We start from the raw sequence: 21945 nt of genomic DNA on the forward strand, positions 1-21945 counted from the left end.
TTTTTTTTCCCCTCGTTATTTATGAACAGACATCGCCAGGCGAGGTCATTTCAATACGAATAAATCCTTCAGAATGTAAAATGGTAATTATTGTAAAAAGATACTTAAATCATTATCTTGATTTTGCCTTACAGATGTTGGACATTCAACTCACACATGTCACCAGCTCAAGTGAAGACTGGAGTTTCTTTTATTTACACTTCTTCCCTGTGTTACAACTTTATTGAGGCAATAAACATGACATTTATGAAACATACTAAGTGTAAAACACGTGGTCGGCTCACATGAAATTACTTAAAATTCTGCAGTTGGTTTACAATGAGACAGAAATCAGTCGTTAAAAAAATAATAAAATAAAATAAAAATCACACAATACAATTCTAATGAAAAACTGGGGCTAGATTGCTATATTAATACCTTAAAGTGGAAACAGCAGTGATGGCGATATTTAGGCACATGCATGTGGAAAGGCACTTTTCAGGGACACTAACAACATTCCTCTTTCACAGTCTTGAAGAAGGAACTGAGGGAGAGCTGCCTGCCGCTGCTGTTAGCTGCACTGAGTTTGTTCTTTTTAGAGCTCTGTGGCTTCTTGTTATCCATTATTCCCGAGTCCTTTTGCCTTTTTCCATCCTAAGACGAGCAGAGACAAACAGTTATGTTAGGATTACAGAATAAACTATCTGAGCAGTTTTACAAACTACATGTTGAGGCTTACCTTTGTGTTTTTTCCCGTCAGACTGTCCACAGAATCATAAAGCTTCACAATCTGCAGGAGATTTAATATGTTGACGTTTCACACAGACCACACAAACACAATTAGATGCTTTTTTTTTTAATATCTTACAGAAACGTAAGACAATCTTGACGACATTTTACACATTTATGTGTATTTTCTGTGACATTACTGGGGGACTATTTGTTTATGGCTTTACATTCAGTTTTATTCGATCAGCCTTTGAGCCAAAACACCGCATGTGTCAAACTGACTTTTATGTTGAAGCTTTTCACAGAGATGAGCAAATAAAAGTTTTTTGCTTGTTTTTTTAATGGAGAGTCCATTTTTTGTGGATAATCACAAGGGTGTGCTCTGCGAATTAATCCCCGAGTGTCAGACTGTCAGAGCAGAGAGGAGGAACCCACCTGAACTGTGGCTCGTGTCATCATGTACCAGCACACAGCAAATTGAAAATACACCAACACAATCTTCTTCTCCCACCATCTGTTCTACTCAGCAGATTTATCTGCTTGGCTCGTCGTTTTGGGGGTTTTTGTAATGGATGGAGTCACGGAGAGTTGTGACTGAACCGCAGTTTTTGTACTTGTACCACCAGGCGGTACCTCATTGTGTGGGTTGCCAGTATTAAGGGAAGCTACACACTGCGACTTAGGTTCTGTTTAACTACTTTGTTTTTGCCTTTTATGAAAAGGGTTGTGGCCAATGTTAAGGATCAGCAGGTGATGATCTGAATCTGTTTGCATAATGAAAATAAACTTTGATTGACAGCACGAGCCACTGCAGCCCCATTTTCACTATATACAATATATTTGGAAAGGTAACGGCAGGTTGTTACAGCATGCTTTCTCTAAGTGACAATCAAGTCCACTCTTATTGCTGCATGTCCTACTGACAACAGGACTCAGTGCATTAAAAAAACAAACCACAAACCTTTTTCAATCCTGTGGACACAGCAGCTCCCTGTAGAGCAGATCTAGTGAGCCACTGTGTGTTTTCAGTCTGTGTGTGTGTGTCCCTGTCCTCTAAACACACACTGTAAACCACATAAGTCTGGTGGATGTGGGAGAAGATGTGGACCACCTGCAAACAGCCAACCAGCGCAGCAGAGTTACAGAAACAGCTTATTTCCTATTAAAGGCAGATGACAGAGAGGGTCTAAATATCAAGCTTACCTCTCCCACATACTGCAGGAGGTTTTCAGTTAAATGCGTTCCCAGTATTCTGCTGATTTCCTCGCAGAGCGCCCCCTTCTGTTTCTTCTCAGAGTTTTCGACCTCAAGCAGAAGACTTGGAAACTCCCACAAGCCTGCCAACAAACCTGAAAATACACACGTTTACTTGCAGAATTTATCCATGCAGCCCACCCAGACAGATTTACTTACTTTTACCGGTTTTTATGTGTGTCTGTATCAAGCTGCACAATGACTGAGACATCTACCAGAATTAGAGCCTGCCTCCAGACCAATGCATCACTCCTAACACTAACAGTTTTCTCAGTGATTCAAGTAGTCTGATTCAGTCTCGTTATCAGGACAGAATTGTGTGCATTCTGAATCCAACGCTTGACCAGCACAAGCTGATGTGGCAATCAGTGCTAACCTTTGCTTGGCCTCTGTATGAGCAGGAACTTTTCTTCCCCGTCATCTCCAGGCCTCTTCACCACACAGGTAAGAGTTCGCTCCACTCGGGGTGGCTTCTTCGACGGCTTTCTGGGGAAGTTCTGAACACCCAGCTCATCATTCCAGGGCTCCGAGGGACACAGGGGACATGTTACACTGTTCGCTTCACATATAGAAAGATACTTTTAATTTCAGGACTATACAGACATCTGAGAGGTCTGAAGGGAAGGAGACTTACTGCAGTCTTCTATGTCAGGCAGCTTTGAAGTCTTTGTACCCAGCTTCCCCAAAAGATTCTTAGACTTTTGCTCTTGTTTGACATGAACCTGTGCAGACACACAATGTGCACCCATGCCATTAACTGCAGAGAATCTTTTCTAATCTGTGTTAGCATTGTCTTCTTCTGTGTTCGCATAATCGGACCTTAGTGGTACCAGTCGCAATTTGAAATCATCCCAACCTTGTGATAAGAGTGACAGTGAGACTGTACGGGGCACTGACTGCACAGTGGCCCTTTAGGGGTGCAGACTCGTGCTCCCAGCTCCATCATGGCCTGGTTAAAGTCTCCAGGTCTCTCAGGATCCACCAGCATATTGGCCAGATTCCTTAAACACAAGAGAAATAAAAACATTCAAAAGCTTTCCGTTTATATATTCCCACAATTATTTTGGTTTGGAGGTGAATCTCACCAAAGTGCCTCTGTTACTGCTGGACTTGTGCTGTCAGCTCCAATCGCCCTCAGGCGACACAGCACCCGAATGACATTACCATCCACAGCTCCGGTAACCTAGACAAGAGAGATCACATCACTTATGCGTGATTAATAAGAGAGTACCTAAGACTTTGCTCTGCTGCAGATATCCATGTCTAATGACCCACCAGCCCCTGTGCAATAGAGCCTATAGCTGCAGCAGTGTAGCGTCCCACTCCAGGCAGCTGTTTGAGCAGGCTCTCAACCGTCCGAGGCATCTGTCCCTTTAGCTCTGACACCACCTAAAGGAAATCGAACATATAATGAACACTCAAACACAGAAGGTATGAGACGTTTCTGCAGACATACTATTTAGAAGTGTTAGATAAAGGGAAGAACACAATCAGACCTTCTGCGCTCCTTCATGCAGCCTTCTTCCACGGGAGTAGTAGCCCAGGCCTGCCCACATCTGATTCACCTCCTACCAATCAACACAATCAGTACATTCACATTAAAAACATCATCATTTTAAAATCATTGTATGTGCATTTGCTGCTTTAAGTCATCACCTCTAGAGTTGCAGCTGCAAGATCCTGGACTGTGGGCCACCTCTGGAGCATAATAAATAGAAGCTTTAAGTTGCACACAATGAAATCAATGTCACAAGAAGTCCAGTGCACAAAAAACCTACACGATGCAAACCTTCATCCACTTGTTGTAATAGTCTTTTACTGTGGCAACCTGAGTCTGCTGCAGCATTATTTCTGAAACCCATACTGAAAAAAAAGCACATGCACTTAGACGTTTAAGCAGCAGTTAAAGATGTGTACATTTGTCAAGAATCCACCTAACTCTTCTCACCTCCATATGTCCTGATGTTGATGTCTGACTCTGTTATAGCCTGTAGAAAGTAACGAAAGGCAAAAAGCTACAAATTTCCTCTGAGAAAAAGACTAAAAATACGACAGAAACCACCAAAACACTGACATGGCAGAACCGTTAACTTTGAACCAAACTTATTTCTATATCATATGTTACATTAATGTATATTAATGATGACAACGAAGTAGTATAATATAGTTTCTTTTTACCAGAGTCCTCCATGGCAGCTCTCTCTTCTCCTTGTTGTACCAGTTAAGGAGTTGAGAGCGAAAGCGGACAACATCAGCAGGATCAGGGAAAGTGTGGTACGGAGATGGTGAGGAAGCATCTGTGGTTTCCTCTGGAAGACCAAAAACACAATGCTCACTCAGACTAAAGAAATCCCACTGAAATCTTATTTGTCTATTGTGCTGTTATTAAACGTTTCTATTGTATACTATAATAATTATGATTATTAGATTGAAACAAGTCCCATCAGATATTCATGCCATTTCTTGCAGCAGTACCAAACTTTACCTAACACATGAGCCTGCAGGACACGGTTTGGCTGCGCAGGACGCATCTCTACTGCTGTAAATTCTGAAGCTGCCAAAACATTCTGGCACTGCTTAAACAGTTTAGCAGTTCGTTTTTAGCATCACCTAAAGTGATGTGTTTACTTTCAAGTATGCAATGAAAGCTGAAATGTAGATCTCTCTATGACGCGCAGATATGAAGTAACAGCAGCATGGTGGCTACCTTGTTTCTTTGACTTCTTCCGCTTCGGTAATGCGCTTTCTACCACCTCCACTCCGGCTCGCTTGCCTTTCTGCATCGCTGAACGTAACCTGCTCATAATCAGAAATAATATAAAGCAACCTATTCTGTTTCTGTCCGCACAGCAGGACCAGACACGTTTGCTTCATGCATTCATTTCTGGCTCCCGCCACGTTAAGGAGTGATGGTCCCGGCTCATCCAATCAGCTGTGAGGAAACCCATTACGTACGCTAACGTCAACTCCGGTGGGCGGGTCAAAATAAGACCAGTCATTTCTTTATATTTTGCTAGAAAGAAATGATAATAGGTAGAACGATTTATTGAAACGTAGGCAAACATACATGGAAATACAGCATATAAGTCAAAAACAGAGTCTATAGACTCTCTTAAACAGCTTCCTTGTAATTTATTTAAGTAGCCTTCAGGAATAGTTTTCCAGGTTGCTTGAACGAAATGCAAAGCTCTTCTCTGGATATTGGCTCCCTTTCTGATCTGTGTCAGGATGATCCCACATTGCTTCAATAATATTGAAGTACAGTCTCTGAACCTGCAGCCAATCCATGATTTAGAGAACCCTACTCTGTGTCTTTTGCTCCATTGGCTGTGTTTGGGACCATTTTCATGTTGAAAAATGAAGCAGCTGCAAATCCGATTCTTTCCAGATGGCATCACCACAGCCCTACCCAAGGAGCTGCAGGTGTCCTTCTATACACACTGTGTTGAATCTGTACTGGCATATTGCATACCAGTGTGGGCTGCCAGCAGTCCAGCACTCCAGAAGGTCATAACACGACACAGAAGATCATCACCTGGTTGAGCTGTTACCCTCAGGTAGATGCTACAGGACAACTAAAGCTAAAATGAGGAGACTGAAAAACAGCACATATCCTAGGATGTTGCAATAATAAATAATAAATAACAAACAACAAATGAACAGTGTTATGCCCCCTTTGACTCAAACACACACACACACACACACACACACACACATATATATAGATATATAGATATATATATCTATATATATATATATATATTAGTATTAAACACTTCACCAATTTCTAAGCATATTTTTAAAGTTGCTATTGACATGGAATCCTCAACAGATTCTTTGGGTCCCTTCTATGAACTCTGAGATTTTTAAGTGGATTCAGGTCAGGTGACTGCTGGGCCATTCTAGCAGTTTTATTTTCCTTCTCTGAAACCAAGTGCGAGTTTCTTTGGCTGTGTGTTTGGGGTTATTGTCTTGCTGAAACGTCCGCCCTCATTTCATCTTTATCATCCTTGTAGATGGCAGCAGATTTTTATCAAGAATGTCTCGGTACATTTTTCCATTCATTCTTCCTTCAATAATATAAAGCGTGCCAGTAACGTATGCTGGAAAAAGCCACACACCATGATGTGACCTGTTGTTAAGGTGTTTTTGGAGAGATATGCAGCGCCTTTTGACCTCCAAACATGGTGTGTATTACAGACTCCAAAGAGTTCAGTTTTAGTCTCATCTGACCAGACTATATTCTCCCAGTATTTCACAGGGTTGTCTAAATATGTCTATAATTATGTGGTGAGTGTGCATACAGGCCATGGTGGTTGACAGCACTACTTATAGTTTTCTTTGAAACAGTTGTACCTGCTTATTCCAGGTGTTTCTGGAGCACTTCATGAGTGGTCCTTGGCTCTCGGCAACTCTTTTGATAATTACCCGCTGTGTTTGCTGTATGTGAGTTTACTTGTGTCAAAATTGGGGACTTCTATCAGCTCACACACCAGTACCCCTCTCCCTTTGGGGACCAAAACCACCGTCCGCAATTAGTTTTACCTCTAATAATGTTCAGCATGCTCTAAAACATGTTTTAATCCAAAAATCTCCCCTGTCCCCAAAAGTGACATTCTTTGGATTTTTTATGTATGTGTATGATGTTCTCTCACAACAATCTGTGTATAACTCTATGATGCCCCTAGTGGAAGAGTATGATATTGCAAAGATTTGTATGAATAGTTTTATAAGACTTTAAGACTTTATAAGACTTAATTGATCCCACGACGGGGAAATTTTTGCGTCACCTCAGCTCAGGTACAGATATCAGAAGGAAATACAAAAAAAAAAAAATACAAATAAGTACAATCAATGAAAAAAGTAAGATAATACACTATATACAATGGTAGCACACACAGTATGTGATTATGGATATGGTTGGAAATATGGAAGACATAAACTATATCGCTTGATATAGCTATTGTACCACTGTACAGCTATTTATATAAATAAACTGATATTTTCTTGACTAAACAATAGAAGTCAGTACATTATTTGTTAGCAAGTAGTTGAAAATTGGAAATTTGCTTTTTTTTCCCTTTAATCACAAATACTTGAGTCATGATAACTATGTGACACTTTATAGCTGTATTGATAAAAAAAAAAAAGCCACTGTAAATTATGCTGAGATTACAGCGCATTTATGCTGAAGACACACACTTAGATGAAAGTGTGAAAGACTGCAGCTGCTTTCTTATAGCATATATCTTAGAGTCTTCTTACAGCAGTTGTGCCAGCAAGTGAAATATGCCATCATCTGATGGAGCATGAGCTTTAGAGCCAGTTATTAACAAAGTTCAACAAGCTGGTAATGAAGGCTGACACTGTTTTAGGTAGTTCTCTGAAACCTCTAGAGACAATTGTGCAAAGATGTAGGATTTGGCTAATTATTAGGACTTACATACTTCATATTTCAGCTGGTGCTTGATTTTAGTGTTTTTCTCCCCAGCAAGTTAAAGTGCGTTGTGCAGAAAAAGGATTGTAGTGAGAAATTTTTTCTATTTTTTAAACAAAAATCTGAGTGGAAGAGAAATCCAGAAATCTTTAAATTAAAAAATAAATGGCAGCACTAGGCCCCTGTCTATGTAGCTCCAGTACTCTGTACCTCTTGAGGTTCAAACTGCACAACCTTCACCAATAATACAACTATGATGTAATTATTTTGTTTGATTATATATAAATCTGCATTTGATTTTTTTTTTTAAATGGTATGGCAAAAACACCCCTAGGCCATACATTACAAATGGAAAATCCCAGAATCAGCTTGGTTATATAAGGCTTAGGAGGCTACCTGCTCTGGTTTGGCATTATGCCTTGGAAAAACATTCGAAGGTAAGACAAAAACAAACAACACAAACACAAAAGGTCTTACTGTTGCAAAACATACTAATGGCAATCTTTATTGCTACCAGTTAGTGACATTTAAGATATAATCCAGAAGTGGAATTGACCTTTATGCACATGTTCAAAGCGGAACTTTTTGATGTCATTGTGCACACCATGTTTGGAGAAAGAATGGTTCTGCATATCACCCCGAAAAACAAAATGCAAAAAAGCTTTGTATGCCCAAAGCAAGAGCTGTGTCTGCATTCTTGGCACAATGCTGAGCTTGTTCCCGCGGCAGGTTAAGCTATGCCTGAGCTGGCCCTTGTCACCAATTCTGTTTGTGGTTTTTATGGATGAAATGGTGTCTAGTTTGTGAACCTTAGGGTCTCATCTATTGGCCAATAACATGGTACTGTTGGCTTCTTAAGGCCATGACCTTCAACGTGCACTGGATTAGTTTGCAGCTGAGTGTGAAGCAGCTGGCATTAGAGTTAGCTCCTTTAGGTCTGAGGCTATGGTTCTGGAACAGAGAAACCCCTCTGGGTTGGAGGTCACTCTCTGCCTCATGTGGACAAGTTTTAGTATCTATGCTTGTTTACAAGTGATGTTAGGATGTAGCAGGAGTTGGAGGTCGGATTCCACAGTAATGTGGAGGTAGCAACGGTCTGTTGTGATAAAGAAACAACTGAGCCAAAAACAAAGCTTTCAATTTACAAAGGTGTCTATGTTCTGTCCCTACAACACATTATCACTCCTAACTCTTCATATATGGACACTTGGTCAGGGTCCTTCTGCTTCACTTATCAACATGCCGGGTACCCCCCTCGCGTCATGAATTAACTTGCAGGGTACTCTTATTGTATACTATAGAGCTCCCTAAACGTTGGTAATTGATGACAAGAGACTGCCGCAGAAGAGCCTGTTGTCCCTATATTTATACATTTCCGAAATCACATTGTAGTGACTTATACTGACCACAACAAATTATACAATGTAAACAACTACCTGAGAGAAACAGCAGATACGGCAGATAAACTAATTACAGGCTATTACGTTTGTATCGGTTATTGCATTGCTGGAGGGAGTGGTGTATGCTGGAAGTAGCAGTTTTGGAGTGAAATGTTTCGTGTTTCATGCAATGCTCAGAAATCTTTTACTTTTTTTTTTACTTTGTTACAGACACGTCTTCCTGCAACTGTTAGCAGCACTTCAAATGAGCCATATTGCTCAAAGGGGCACAACTGTTGTTTCTCATTTTGTTTTTGCACTCAGGAAAAATGCTGCCGTGTTCAGACAACAAATACAAAGTTTTGCACATCATTACTCAATTGTGACTTAGTGTTCTATCGAAATTTAAAACGAATGTCCTCATATGTGGATATAATTTTTCTCAGAAATTACATCAGGTAAAAAGATAATTCTTTGTTTTTACAGAGGCATTAAAAATGCATGCCATGAAAGAGTTCGGGTCTTAGGAGGTTAAAATTTAAATAATTCTTCAAAATAACTGTTGAAATAATTGCTGCCTTTAGTGGCTGAACAATAGGACATGCTTTTAGCAGGACGTACCATCTATTTTAAATTAACCTGATGATGGTTCATTCAGGTGTGTGTGGTGTATTACTGGTTTGGTGTGTGCGTCTCTATAAAAAAAATACCATCCATATCAATAATACCAGAAAATAAACACAAGTTAATAAATATTTTTAAACACATTGTCTTCACTGGATTATTAGGAGGAGAAAAATGGGCAGAGTTTGTTGGTGTTGTAGTGGCGGATGACACTAAAGCAATTTTTTTGTGACAGCAACAACATGACAACTGACCCCAGACAGGACTGGATAAAGAAATTAATCCAAGATTATCCAACGCACTTAAACTGGTACACTGATGAGTGTCGTGAGGGTCAGAACTTCTTCAGTCTCACCATTAAAGATCTGATGCAAAGCGTCAACCAAACAGGCACAGCAGCAGATTTGATTTGGCTCACCATGTCACAGGATTCATTGTAGGTAACAGTAGGTAAAGTGGGGGCCCCATGATCAGAAGGTTGGGGGTTTGAATCCACTAAATGGCTACCCTGGGGTACCCCTGAGCAAGTACCGTCCCTACACACTGCTTCCCAGACGCTAGATTGATGGCTGCCCACTGCTTCATTGAGTGAACGGTTTAAATGCAGAGAGGAATTTCCCCACGGGGATCAATGAAGTATACATTATTATAAACAGAAGGTTGATATTAACTTCCTTACTGAATCCACATTTGGCTTCCTTCCATTAATAATCTGTTATCTTCTGTGTATGCCAAGTCTTCCAAAGTGTCACATATCTTCAGTTAGTATTGACAGCAGGTCAGAGATGTTTGCAGCTAGATGTTTGTATTCCATTCAACTGAATTTCTGTATTCACCCAATCTAAAGATTTAAAGCTGCAACCACCAAGTACCTGCAGAGGGTCAGGCAAGTCCTGAGAAGTCAGCAGAACGGTAAGAACAAGATCCGGGCTATCAACACCTACGCCCTGCCCGTGATCAGGTACCCGGCTGGGATAATAAGCTGGCCAAAGGAGGAGATAGAAGCCACTGACATCAAGACAAGAAAGCTCCTGACCATGCACGGAGGGTTTCAAGTCCAGCACCCTGAGGCTGTACGCTAAGCGGAAGGAAGGAGGCCGGGGACTGGTGAGTGTCAGCACCACAGTCCAGGATGAGACAACGAACATCCACGAATACATCACGAAGATGGCCCCAAATGACAGCTTGCAGCACAGGAACAAGCTCTGAGCACAAGATCCATAGAGGGTGAAGGTAGGCGACTGGCTCCAGCAGATCCCAGGAACAACATCGGAGATCTCTGTCCAGAAGAGCGCAGTCCTGGGAACAGCTAAGATACTGCGCAGGACCCTCAAGCTCCCAGGCCTCTGGTAGAGGACCCGAGCTTGAAGGGGCGTGCGGGGCAATTTTTTTATATATATATGTGTGCGTGTATGTGTGTGTATATATATGTCTTTCATTATGTGTGGAAGGGTTTTTTGAACGTTGACCTGCAAAACCACATAAGTGAAAGATTAATGTGTATTGAAAGTAAGGTGGTAAAGGGGTTTCAGTATTAACGAGTCAAAGTAAAAAACACAATATCACCACACCCCAACATATTCCACGCACAGCGCAATTAGTGAAGGATGACTCGTGAAAGACATCGCCACTGTCACCAGTATCAAGCACCTGTCATCTGTCCCAGAGTTTTGAGGTTGTTGTTGTTTTTTGCAAATCAGCTTTTAAGTTTTGTTTCCTTGTTTCTTTTTTAGTATTCAATATTTAGTTTACTGCTAATAGACCTCTATTTTTATTTACTTGTATTTACAAGTCTTGGTTAGTTTATATTTTATATAGATTTGTAATGGTTTATTTATTATTCGAGTCTCCTCTGACTTTCCTTTTTTTCGTTCAGTGTCCCCTCGTGTCAGGTTCATCTTGTTTCCTTGTTCAGTGGTGTCTTACTTCCTGTTTTACTTTAGTAGCTGTGGTTCTCTATGTCTTGTGTTGAGTTAAAAATAGTTTAAACCTTTTAAACTATTTTAAAGTTTTTTTAAATTCCAAATAAAAATCTATTTGAAGATATAAATGATTTAAAAAGGGGGAAGTGTTTGTTTTTTATGTTGTACTTTGTGCAGATGTTCACTATATCATTGGATATAAAGACCAAGATTGCACTTTAGTATTCAGTCACCCATCCATATCATTGAATTCAAGGGTTTCAATCACTTCCATGTCCACAGGTGTATAAAATCAAGCACTTAGGCACAAAGACTGCTTCTACAAGCATTTGTGAAAGAATGGGTCGCTCTCAGGAGCTCGGTGAACTCCAGCGTGGCACTGTTATATGATGCCAACTGTACAACAAGCATAGTCGTGAAATTTCCTTGCTACTAAATATTACACAGTCAGCTGTTGGTGTTATTAAAACAAAGTGGAAGCATTTGGGAACGACAGCAACTCAACCACAAAGTGGTATGCCACGTAAAATCACAGAGCGGGTTTAGTGGATGCTGAGGAGCAGAGTGTGTAGAGGTCACCAACTTTCTTTCAGTCACTACAGACCTCCAAACTTCATGTGGAAGTCTTAATGCTTCAGCATACCGAGACATTTTGGACAGTTTTTATGCTCACCTCTTTGTGGGGACACTTTGGGATGGCTCACTCCTGTTCTAACCTGACTATGCACCAGTGCTCAAATCAAGGTCCATAAGGACATGGAAAAAGACCTTGACTGGCCTGCAAAGAGTCCTGACCTTAAACCTTTGGGATCAATTAGAGTAAAGACTGCGAGCCGCACCCTCTCATTCAACATCAGTGTCTGACCTCACAAATGTGCTTCTGGAAGACTGGTGAAAAAACACACTCCTAAACCTTTATTAAAGCCTTCCCAGAAGAGCTGAAGCTGTTATGGCTGCAAAGGGTGGGTCAACATCATAGTTAACCCTATGGAAAAAGAATAGGATGCCACTCAAGTTCATATGGCTGTGAAAGCAGGCGAGCAAATACGAAAGTATATCCACACTCTAACACAAGTTTCTATAAACTCTGCTGTGGTGTGCTTCTTCCTCCTGTGCTTCCTGACTCTAACCTCTTACATTTTTATACAATCCCAGCAGTCTGTTGTGGTACATTAGTTCCTCCTACTCTACATTTACCCAATAAAAAGAACACATTTCTATTTACTGGTTTTTATTAGCTGTGTTAAGCCAGAATACCAACTCCTCAACCTTTGAGTTTATGTATTTATTTTTTACAGGGCACTCTAATTATTTTACATATCGACATCAAGAATACAGGCAGTTATGTAATATCTTTTGGTATAAAAAGTGAAAACAATGCAAAAACACACCTGAATGTGGGGACCCTACTGCTCACATAGGCTTTCATTTTATTACATTCTATTTAAATATTGCTATATCAGTAAACACACAGCATGACAGACCACAAGTCTTTGCTGTCACTTTTGTTTGTGCTGCTTGTGTTGGCTCATGTAGAACTACAGTTATACAGAAGAGTGGGCAAAATGTATTGCCCAACAATGTGACAGACTGATAAATTTAAACAAACTCATCATTTCAAGGTAAAGCTGCTAAAGGTAGTTCTACAAGCTACTGAATCAGAATCACAGGGTGTATTTAGGTTGCTTTTTTTAATGTACTTATCCCTCCTGATAGTTTGTTGGGTTTTTTTGTTTGTTTGTTTTTTACTAGTTCTGCTTTTGGTTAGTGTCCTTGTCGCTCTGGCTGGAGTGAGACGTTACTTTCCGCCCATCGGCATTGCACAGGTAGTCGAACACCTCTAGGATGACACATCCGTACATGCCATTACAAGAAGGTTTGTTGTGTTTCCAAGCACAGTCTCAAGGCAGCACAATGTCTTCCACCTCTCACCCCCAACCAGTCGTGGCAGATGACTACCCCTGCTTGAGCCTGGTTATGCGGCAGGTTTCTTCCTTTTAAAAGATAGTTTTTCCTTCCCGTTGTCACCAAGTATTTGTTTAGAAGGTCATCCGATTGTTAGGGTTTTCAATAAAAAGCACCCTGTGAAGCAACACTTGAAGTTGATGTGAGATATGGATGATGCAGAAAGATATTAATTTGCAGGATATTAGCAAGATTATTTTTCCAATGACTAAAGGAGACCAAAAAAAACCCTAAATTTGGCAACATCTGCCGTTGCTGTTTTGTTTACAATATTCAGATTGCACTGTCCAAAGCAGTCAGAACCAGGAGAGTCTGTTTATGGAGCAACACCGGCCTGCCCATAGCAATGCCAGCTACTTAGTGTGTTAGCCGCTGTCACACTGCCAGCCAGTCTCCACTCATGACAATGCGTGCCCTCACGAAACACTGGCAATATTCTCATGGCCCAAGAGCTGACAATAGACTATGTGCATCAACGTTCACTCATGCGCATGCATGTGTGCATGTTCACATATACACGCATGCACACATTTACCCTTGTGTGCATGAGTATGTACAGCATGCCTCCCGTGGGAGGGTTTAGGTTAGCTCATTGGATCACTGAGTAACAACTAACCGTTGAAGGATAGGGAATGGCACAAACCCTCTTAAAAGAAACTTCTTCTATTCAGAAACTGTGTTCAACTCGATTCTTGGCAGAAGGCTTCCTTGCAGTTGACTCTTTTATATCATTCCTCCATTAAAAAGCAGACTAGAAAACCATAGCAGAAGCAATACCCTGTAGCTCAGTAGTTTCTATGTTAATGTTATTTCCTGGATGACTATTAAGCAACCTAACATCCAAATGTTATTTTAGGCACTACAGAAAATGTGATCGGATTAGTTCTTCACAATTTGTATTCAGACCTGGATGGCCGCTAACTTTCTGCTTCTTAATTCAGATCAAACTGAGGTTATTGTACTCGGCCCTGAAAATCTTAGAAATATGGTATCTAAGCAGATTCTTACTCTGGATGGCATTACCTTGGCCTCCAGTAATGCTGTGAGGAACCTTGGAGTCATTTTTGACCAGGACATGTCCTTCAACGCACATATTAAACAACTATGTAAGACTGCTTTCTTCCATTTGCGCAACATCTCTAAAGTTAGAAATATCCTGTCTCAGAGTGACGCTGAAAAACTAGTTCATGCATTCATTACTTCCAGGCTGGACTACTGTAATTCATTATTATCAGGATGTCCTAAAAACTCGCTGAAAAGTCTTCAGCTAATCCAAAATGCTGCAGCAAGAGTCCTGACAGGGACTAGAAAGAGAGAGCATATTTCTCCTGTTTTGGCTTCCCTTCATTGGCTTCCTGTTAAATCCAGAATTGAATTCAAAATCCTGCTCCTCACATACAAGGTCTTAAATAATCAGGCCCCATCTTATCTTAATGACCTTGTAGTACCATATCACCCTATTAGAGCACTTCGCTCTCGCTCTGCAGGCCTACTTGTTGTTCCTAGAGTATTTAAAAGTAGAATGGGAGGCAGAGCCTTCAGTTTTCAGGCCCCTCTTCTGTGGAATCAGCTTCCAGTTTGGATTCAGGAGACAGACACTATCTCTACTTTCAAGATTAGGCTTCAAACTTTCCTTTTTGCTAAAGCATATAGTTAGGGCTGGACCAGGTGACCCTGAATCCTCCCTTAGTTATGCTGCAATAGACGTAGGCTGCCGGGGATTCCCATGATGCATTGAGTTTTTCCTTTCCAGGCACCTTTCTCACTCACTATAGACCTCTCTGCATCAAATCATACCTGTTATTAATCTCTGTCTCTCTTCCACACCATGTCTTTATCCTGTTTTCCTTCTCTCACCCCAACCGGTCGCAGCAGATGGCCCCGCCCCTCCCTGAGTCTGGTTCTGCCAGAGGTTTCTTCCTGTTAAAAGGGAGTTTTTCCTTCCCACTGTCGCCAAAGTGCTTGCTCATAGGGGGTCATATGATTGTTGGGTTTTTCTCTGTATGTATTATTGTGCTATCTACTGTACAATATAAAGCGCCTTGAGGCGACTTTTGTTGTGATTTGGCGCTATATAAATAAAATTGAATTGAATTGAATTATAACTGTGATAAAGTTCACAGTGCATGGTCAACGTTGAGATGAGGAGTTCAATTTCCAGAGATAGAAGTATAAAGTTTCCCAAGTTATAGCATGTGACAGTTAAATAAAGTACATGGTTTTACATGAATATTTCCAAAAATAAAGGTTGTTCACTCACTCTGAAGCAATGTGTTTGTGTGGTTTCACTGAGAGCAGAACAGGAAGTGTGACACAATAAAAGAGGAAGTGCTAAGGTACTCTTCAAAATAAAGGCGCAAGGTAAAGCGGCTTTGCCGGCATTTACAATTCATATTCTTCATTCAGGAAACCAACACTGACTAAATTCCAAAAAAAGAAGCCACACAGACTCTTCAGTGACATATTTTTCTTAAAAACACTTTACACAAACTATTCCATTTACAATTTAAACACACCATATTGTAAAAGCTTCCTACTGGTTGATATCTAAAAGTGGAAATTGGAAACACCCACAAAAGAAGAAGAAGAGTGACAGAACCAAAGAGAACAGAAAAGAAAAATGTAACAACCATCTCCTTTGTAGTTTTGTTGACTGCAAAATAAAGTCATCTAGCATGTTGTTTTTGTGTGTGGCTCTAATGTCAGATATTAAATAAATGCTCATTCTTTGAATCTAAATCTATATCAGATATTTCTTTTCACACTTCAAGAAACAATTAAAAAGCATGAAGAGCACAATCATCATCACTGAACACATTATAGCTGGCATTCAGTGAACCGTGTAGGCACTGTCTTTGAATCTGACTAAAGTCTGTGTAGGTTTTCGAATGTCTCACATTACTTGTTTGCAAACAGCTGGAAACTGTTTTGGCAGTCACTGGGACTAAACATAGCCGGAGCAGTTATGAACAAGACTCTTTGTCTTAACTGTAACTTCCAGTTGCTGTGGGTGTGCCTGGCTACAGTTTCCCGTCAGATTTGCATAGTCAGAACTTCTGGACAAATGAACTACACTGAAGCCGGGCATTCCTTTCAGCCCTAAAACACTTAAAACAACTGACACAGCACATCTCGCCACAATCTTCAGTTTGCATGACAAACCAAATCTGGGAGTGGCTGATGCATTCGTCTACATGCTGCAGAGAGGTTATACTTCCATCTAGACAGTAACAGCTGCTAAGCTTCTTTGATTTCTTAAGTGTGATTCGGCCATTTGGTGATGTCTCCATTCCCGTTCGCCTTGTATGCCTCAGACTTGGAACTACACAAATACATCAGAGATGAGCGGGAGCAGGAGTACAGCACAGATGTGTTGGATTTTGTGGAGAGGTATGGGAGAAATCCCAGATGTGAATAGGCCAGAGACATGGTGATGTTGATGTGATGTTGATGTGATGTGGGGTACTAGCAGTACCTGGGCATCAAGTTGGACAACAGGATGAACTGGAAGACCACCGTGAGTCGGTGTATACACAAAGGAGACGAGCAGGAAGCTTTAATATGTAAAGCAAAACTTTCAGTAGGCTGACGCGAGCGTAGTGTACTTTGCTGTAGCTTCTGGGGGAGCAGCATCGCAGTGTGCATGCCCCAGAGTAAAGCCTGCAAATAATGAACTTACCACTAAATCCCAGTTCATGAACTCTAACAGAGTGATTGCCTCTGGAGTATTGTCGATTCCAGTGCAAACCTGTGAGAAGAAAGCAAAACAAAAAATGAACTGCAAGTTTTATTACTTTTATTTATTGCAATGACACCTTGGATACACAAATGTGCAAAATAGGCTAAAAAATTTGTGTCATTTATAGTATCAAAGGATTATCATGCCAAAACGTGACCCAGAATAAACTAGGTGCATCTGTAGCTTTAATTATATTTTACTTTTCTCTACCTGAAGGGTAAAAGAAGTCATGTGAGATGTCCCTTCTATGGAGAAAAAAAACGTTGAAGGTAACTGAAGCTTTAAATCTAAAACCTTAGCATTTTTTTTCTTAAGGGAATGTGCATCGTGGCTAGAGGGAAGGTTGTAAATGCTCTGCTTCACTATGTAGCAGGGAACAAGGTTCTTAACCTGCTTCAGACGAGTTTATTAACTAATTAACAAATTAACAATTGTATCCCCTGCTCATAAGAATGACCCCAAAGAACATTTTCAAGTACTTGGGAATGACTTTAATGTAAAGAAGGAGACACTATAATATTTATAATAATTTATAATATTTAGCTTGCTAACAGCAAAATGTACACATCAGGCAGCTGGTTTGCCAGTTTGAAGAGACCATAATGCTAATTTCACAAGTACAATGCTTTACTTGTATAATAAGTTTATGCTTTCTGCGAGATTTGTTCAAACACACTCACCGGCCACTTCATTAGGTACATCTGCTCAACCTCTCCTTCAGTCAAAAATCTAATGGCATCTCAAACGGCAGCAACTCCGTGCATTTATCCATGTAGACATAGCCGGGTTATGTCTACATGACCTGACATAACCCGACCTGCTGACGTCTGAGCATCAGAATGAGTAAGAAAGGCGATTAAAGTCACTTTGAACGCGTCGTGATTGTTGGTGCCGGACGGGCTGGTCTGAGTATTTCAAAAGCAGCTGATCCGCTGGGATTCCCCTCAGAAACACGCATCTCTGGGATTTACAGAGACTAGTCCGAAAAAAAGAAAATATCCACTGCGCGTGAATTCTCTGCGTGAAAAGTCCGCAATAACTGTCCCACCAAATGAGGTGATCGGAGATGCACATCTTGTTACACGAGAGGGCGGCAAAGAAAAAGAAACTAAAAGCACACCGGCCGTGACGTTACAAAAAAAGACTTCTTGCTCCGTATCTGTAATGTAATAATAAAAGGCGCGCATCGTCTGCGCCAGCGCGTTGACGTTTCAAAACATTCACATGGACAATGAATGAAGGCACCACCATTATTACCGTCTTATGAAGTTCCGTTAACCGTCCCGCCTATGAGCCAATGAGGAACCGTCCAATCAGGCCGTCTCTTTGGAAAGAACGTCTGTCGTTGATGTTCACGAGCTCTGGATTCATCCGAGAGGTTTTTTTTTAAACGGAGAGGAGGCTCGCCTTACGGTGACTGCGCGATATTTCTAACGAAAGTCATCTCCGTGTCTCCTTCCCTCTTTCATCCTGTAACCCGTTAAAAAAAACGGAAATACAAACTCGAATTACTTTTGAAAACGAGCGGGAACTGCCAGTAAATGCATCACATGCTTGAAATCATGCGTGGAGGCGACATTTTATTTTTTTCTTTCTTTTCTTTTCTTTTTTGGCTGTTTTTCGGGGGGATTTTCAGCTCGAGTCGTTTGGAAAATGCGATGCCACGCACTGAACAGCAGGAGGAAGGCGTGCTATGGTTTTTATTTCATTTAACGTAAGTTTTTATATTTATCTATTTAATTATGTTGTGTTTTGTGCTTACTTTTTGTCATTCAGACATCATTGTCACAATTCTGGCTTTGATTGCGTTTTTTCAGGCTGCAGGTGGGTTACTGTATACCTGACATATAGATATTGTGAAAAGGTTCCATGGAGCTTTTCCCATAAACAGGCCCAAACATGACATCAACAAAATATCTGCACACAGGAAAATCAGCAGGGGAGCAGGAAAAAATAGGCAAAATTATTTTCTTTGAATATTCTAATTATGACCTACATGGAGTATATCAGTATCTCGGGAAGGGTGGGAGAGGCAGCATATATTTTGCTGCTGGACAAGCATAACATGCTCAAATAGAAGCTTTAAACATGTAATCAGTGTTGATTCTGACACACAGTAGAGCTGGAGATTTATTGCACATCTTGTTTTTGATGAGTGACCCCTAAACTGATTCTATTGAATTTTACAAATATATCATTAGGTGCCCAGTCCTTATGTAAAATACATGATGCATATAATCTAAACCTGTCTTATACCCCCTACATTGTTTTATTTGCTTTGCTTTTGTCTGTTTGTTTGTTGGCTTTTCTTTTTTTTTAGAATTGGAAACACAAAACTAAGAAAAGACATGACTGAAGAAAGAGATTTGAGAAATTACTGATTGCTCACTAAAATATTTGCAGTAAAAACCAAAACAAAGCATATATATTACCATCTAACTAATTATCAATAGGCTAGCTTACTGCATTAACAATGATTTTTCAGTAACAGCTCAAGAGCTGCACAGGTTAAGCCAAGGATGATGCAAGGGTGGGAGGGACATGTTTCAGATTTCTCTGTATTTGGCCAGTCCACCATCCTGGATTATTTCAGTCTTAAACACAGCCTGCTGAAGTATTTAGGTGATAAGTTTGCTTGCTTTGTATTGCGTTTTAAAGGGACACCTGATATGAGTCTCTCTGACCAGCTCTGCAATGCCTGTGCAACTGGAAATCTATTAGAAATCATAACTCTACTGCAAAACGGAGCTGATGTAAATGGAAAAAATGTGTTTAATAGGACTGCAATACAGGTAAGTAATAAAAACCTTTTGAACTGGCTTTTTTTCCGAAGTGATTTTAAACATATTTGGATGATTTCAGTCTGTTTTGCTTGCTAGCAGCTTGATTTACTTCCTTGTTTTAGTGCTTTGTGTTAGAGGCCGAGGCCTCCTCACATGTACTCTTCAAATATCCACCAGCTTCGATAATGTCATCATTATACTAAATACAATCGTCTCAGATCGATGTAAATATTTTTTGAAGTGCAGAAATCTGCGTGTGGCAGTTATAAGTTTGGACTCTCCAAAATAGATTTAAGTGTAGTGAAAAAGATAAACAGTTTACCAAAAGTCTAAAAAGCTGTGCTGAAATTCATGATTTACTATCAGATTTGAATAAATGTATATGTTAATATAAATACATATGTGTGTATGAGTGTGTTTTATGGAGTAATAAGATGTTCTTTTATCACTTCCTTAGTTTCACAATTTATTTTTCAAATGCAGATTTTGTACTTGACTCAGAGAGAGTTGTAGGTTTTTTTGTATCACATGAAGTAAAGAATAAACTCGTGTTCATATTATTGTAATTAAGAGAAATCAGCAAATACGAAGCAAGATTAAAGTCTGAAATTGTCAGTGGAGTTAAGGAGCAACAAAATGGTGGTGTTAAGGAAATGGTGGGTGAGGGTATTAGCTGTTAAAAATAACCTGGATTTATTCAGATGTACGTTTTTTGCTTTAGGACAAAATATATAAATTGTTCAAGTCTCTTAATTTTACAAGAAGCGGAAAATAAAGAATAAGTAATTAGTGGTTTATGGCTGTGGGCAGAGGTCTGAACAGATCCTTTGTGTCTATCCAACACCATGTTTGGGAGAAAAAGTCTTAGTCTGATTTTTGTTTTTGTTTGTTTTAGTGAAAACTCTTTAAGTAGCAGCTACATTTCATCATAAAGTAGGGCACAGAAAAGAAAGCACACTGATGAAGCATGAGGCAGACAGACAAAGGGCGCGCCCATTTGTACAGAAAACAACCAGAAGTTCTGCACATTATGTGGTCAGCTTCCATCCAAGTTTCATGTATGAACTCTCACTTTTATTTTATACTCAGTTGAATATTAAACCATAGATAACTATGCACAGTCATTGGGGGGGGGGGGCATAAGTGCTTATAATTAATAAATAAGTTGCCCACAGTAGAAAAGCTTTTACTTGCTTATCTTGTCCTCTATTGCGTGCCGTCCTCCTCTTGTCTGTCATTTATTCTTGGTGTCCTACTATTTCTATTTTTATTCCATGTACAATGAGAATAAAAGCCTATTCTGTTCTGTTCTGTTCTTATATGCTATTTATTTATTTATTTAAACACCAACACGCTAATGCAGATGTCTGTCAGATCAAAAATCAACAGAATTCTACAAACGCATCCATTTACACAGAGAGGTTGGTACTTTGCATTTGCTGCTTCTACATTTATCTCAAGAAAAGGCAAAAAAGAAAAAGAAAACAGTGTCACTCTGCATGTCATGTTACACTTTCACCTTCCTTACTGCTCAATCTAGACAAAGGAGGGCTGCTATATCCTGAGCTGCCTGCTGTAGTCCTCTTTATTTCTCTGTAGATAAACTTTCCTTTCTCTTGGTTTTGTGCTTTAGTTATCAAATGCAAAATCAATATCACATGTGACAATTAAGTATCAGTATTACAATAATCCATATTGTATTCACACATTTCTTCCTTTTTTTTTAAATTGATTGAAACAGGTTTTAATAATCCTCCATCTATCCATCTACCTCCTTCCTCTCTTCCTCACTTTAGCGAGGGCGCCTCCAGATAAATAATACCAATAAAAAAATAAAAAAAAAATTGGGTATCGCACCAAAAACAGAATTTCCATTCTTTATGCTTTTGTCAAATATAGGTTACTTGAAAAATATTGAAAAAAGAAGAAAAGAATTCTATGCTTAGTTAATTTCCTGCTATTAAAGATATCACTGAAAAAAGTACATTTGAAAACCAAACAAGATTTTGAAATCCATAAATATCTGTTTTAATTGATTGATTGATTGATTGATTGATTGATTGATTGATTGATTGATTAAGAGCAAGAGTTACCATTAAGAGCAAACCTGTTCAGAAAGTCAAATAATCATATG

The 21945-nt window shown here is 39.8% G+C and overlaps 2 protein-coding genes and 1 long non-coding RNA gene across 6 annotated transcripts in view; 1 reads left to right on the plus strand and 2 right to left on the minus strand.

Moving 5' to 3' along the window:
• Positions 1–154: 154 nt before the first annotated feature.
• On the minus strand, positions 155–4901 carry mutyh (mutY DNA glycosylase). Of its 2 annotated transcripts, none has more exons than XM_025902971.1 (15): positions 4670–4901; positions 4141–4271; positions 3911–3950; positions 3752–3825; positions 3619–3660; positions 3459–3530; positions 3238–3351; positions 3048–3145; positions 2819–2963; positions 2597–2684; positions 2339–2521; positions 1912–2057; positions 1670–1819; positions 719–769; positions 155–633 (listed from the first exon to the last, which is right to left on the minus strand). In XM_025902971.1, exons 1-15 carry the CDS (start codon positions 4764–4766, stop codon positions 487–489), a joined length of 1578 nt encoding a protein of 525 aa, XP_025758756.1. In that variant the 5' UTR covers positions 4767–4901; the 3' UTR covers positions 155–486. The 2 variants fall into 2 exon arrangements, with proteins under 2 accessions (XP_025758756.1, XP_025758757.1); XM_025902972.1 differs by having other exon boundaries at positions 3741–3825.
• A 10476-nt stretch (positions 4902–15377) lies between these two features.
• LOC112843833 (uncharacterized) lies at positions 15378–17846 on the minus strand. Its single transcript, XR_003216367.1, has 3 exons — positions 17709–17846; positions 16969–17037; positions 15378–16843 (listed from the first exon to the last, which is right to left on the minus strand). It is a non-coding gene; the product is annotated as an uncharacterized LOC112843833 (long non-coding RNA).
• Positions 17847–18406: 560 nt separating this feature from the next.
• Positions 18407–21945, plus strand: part of LOC109194384 (cyclin-dependent kinase 4 inhibitor C) — a 28104-nt gene continuing 24565 nt past the window's right edge. The window contains exon 1 of one of the 3 annotated variants that reach the window (XM_019351456.2): positions 18407–18742. In XM_019351456.2, the coding sequence (XP_019207001.1) occupies positions 18722–18742 (21 nt within the window). In that variant the 5' untranslated portion in view covers positions 18407–18721. Of the gene's footprint in view, positions 18743–19408; positions 19821–21945 lie in introns of those variants that run through there. The other 2 variants (XR_003216366.1, XM_025902973.1) reach the window with 2 other exon arrangements.

Source organism: Oreochromis niloticus, linkage group LG23, assembly GCF_001858045.2.
Source record: "Oreochromis niloticus isolate F11D_XX linkage group LG23, O_niloticus_UMD_NMBU, whole genome shotgun sequence".
Taxonomy (NCBI): Eukaryota; Metazoa; Chordata; class Actinopteri; order Cichliformes; family Cichlidae; genus Oreochromis; species Oreochromis niloticus.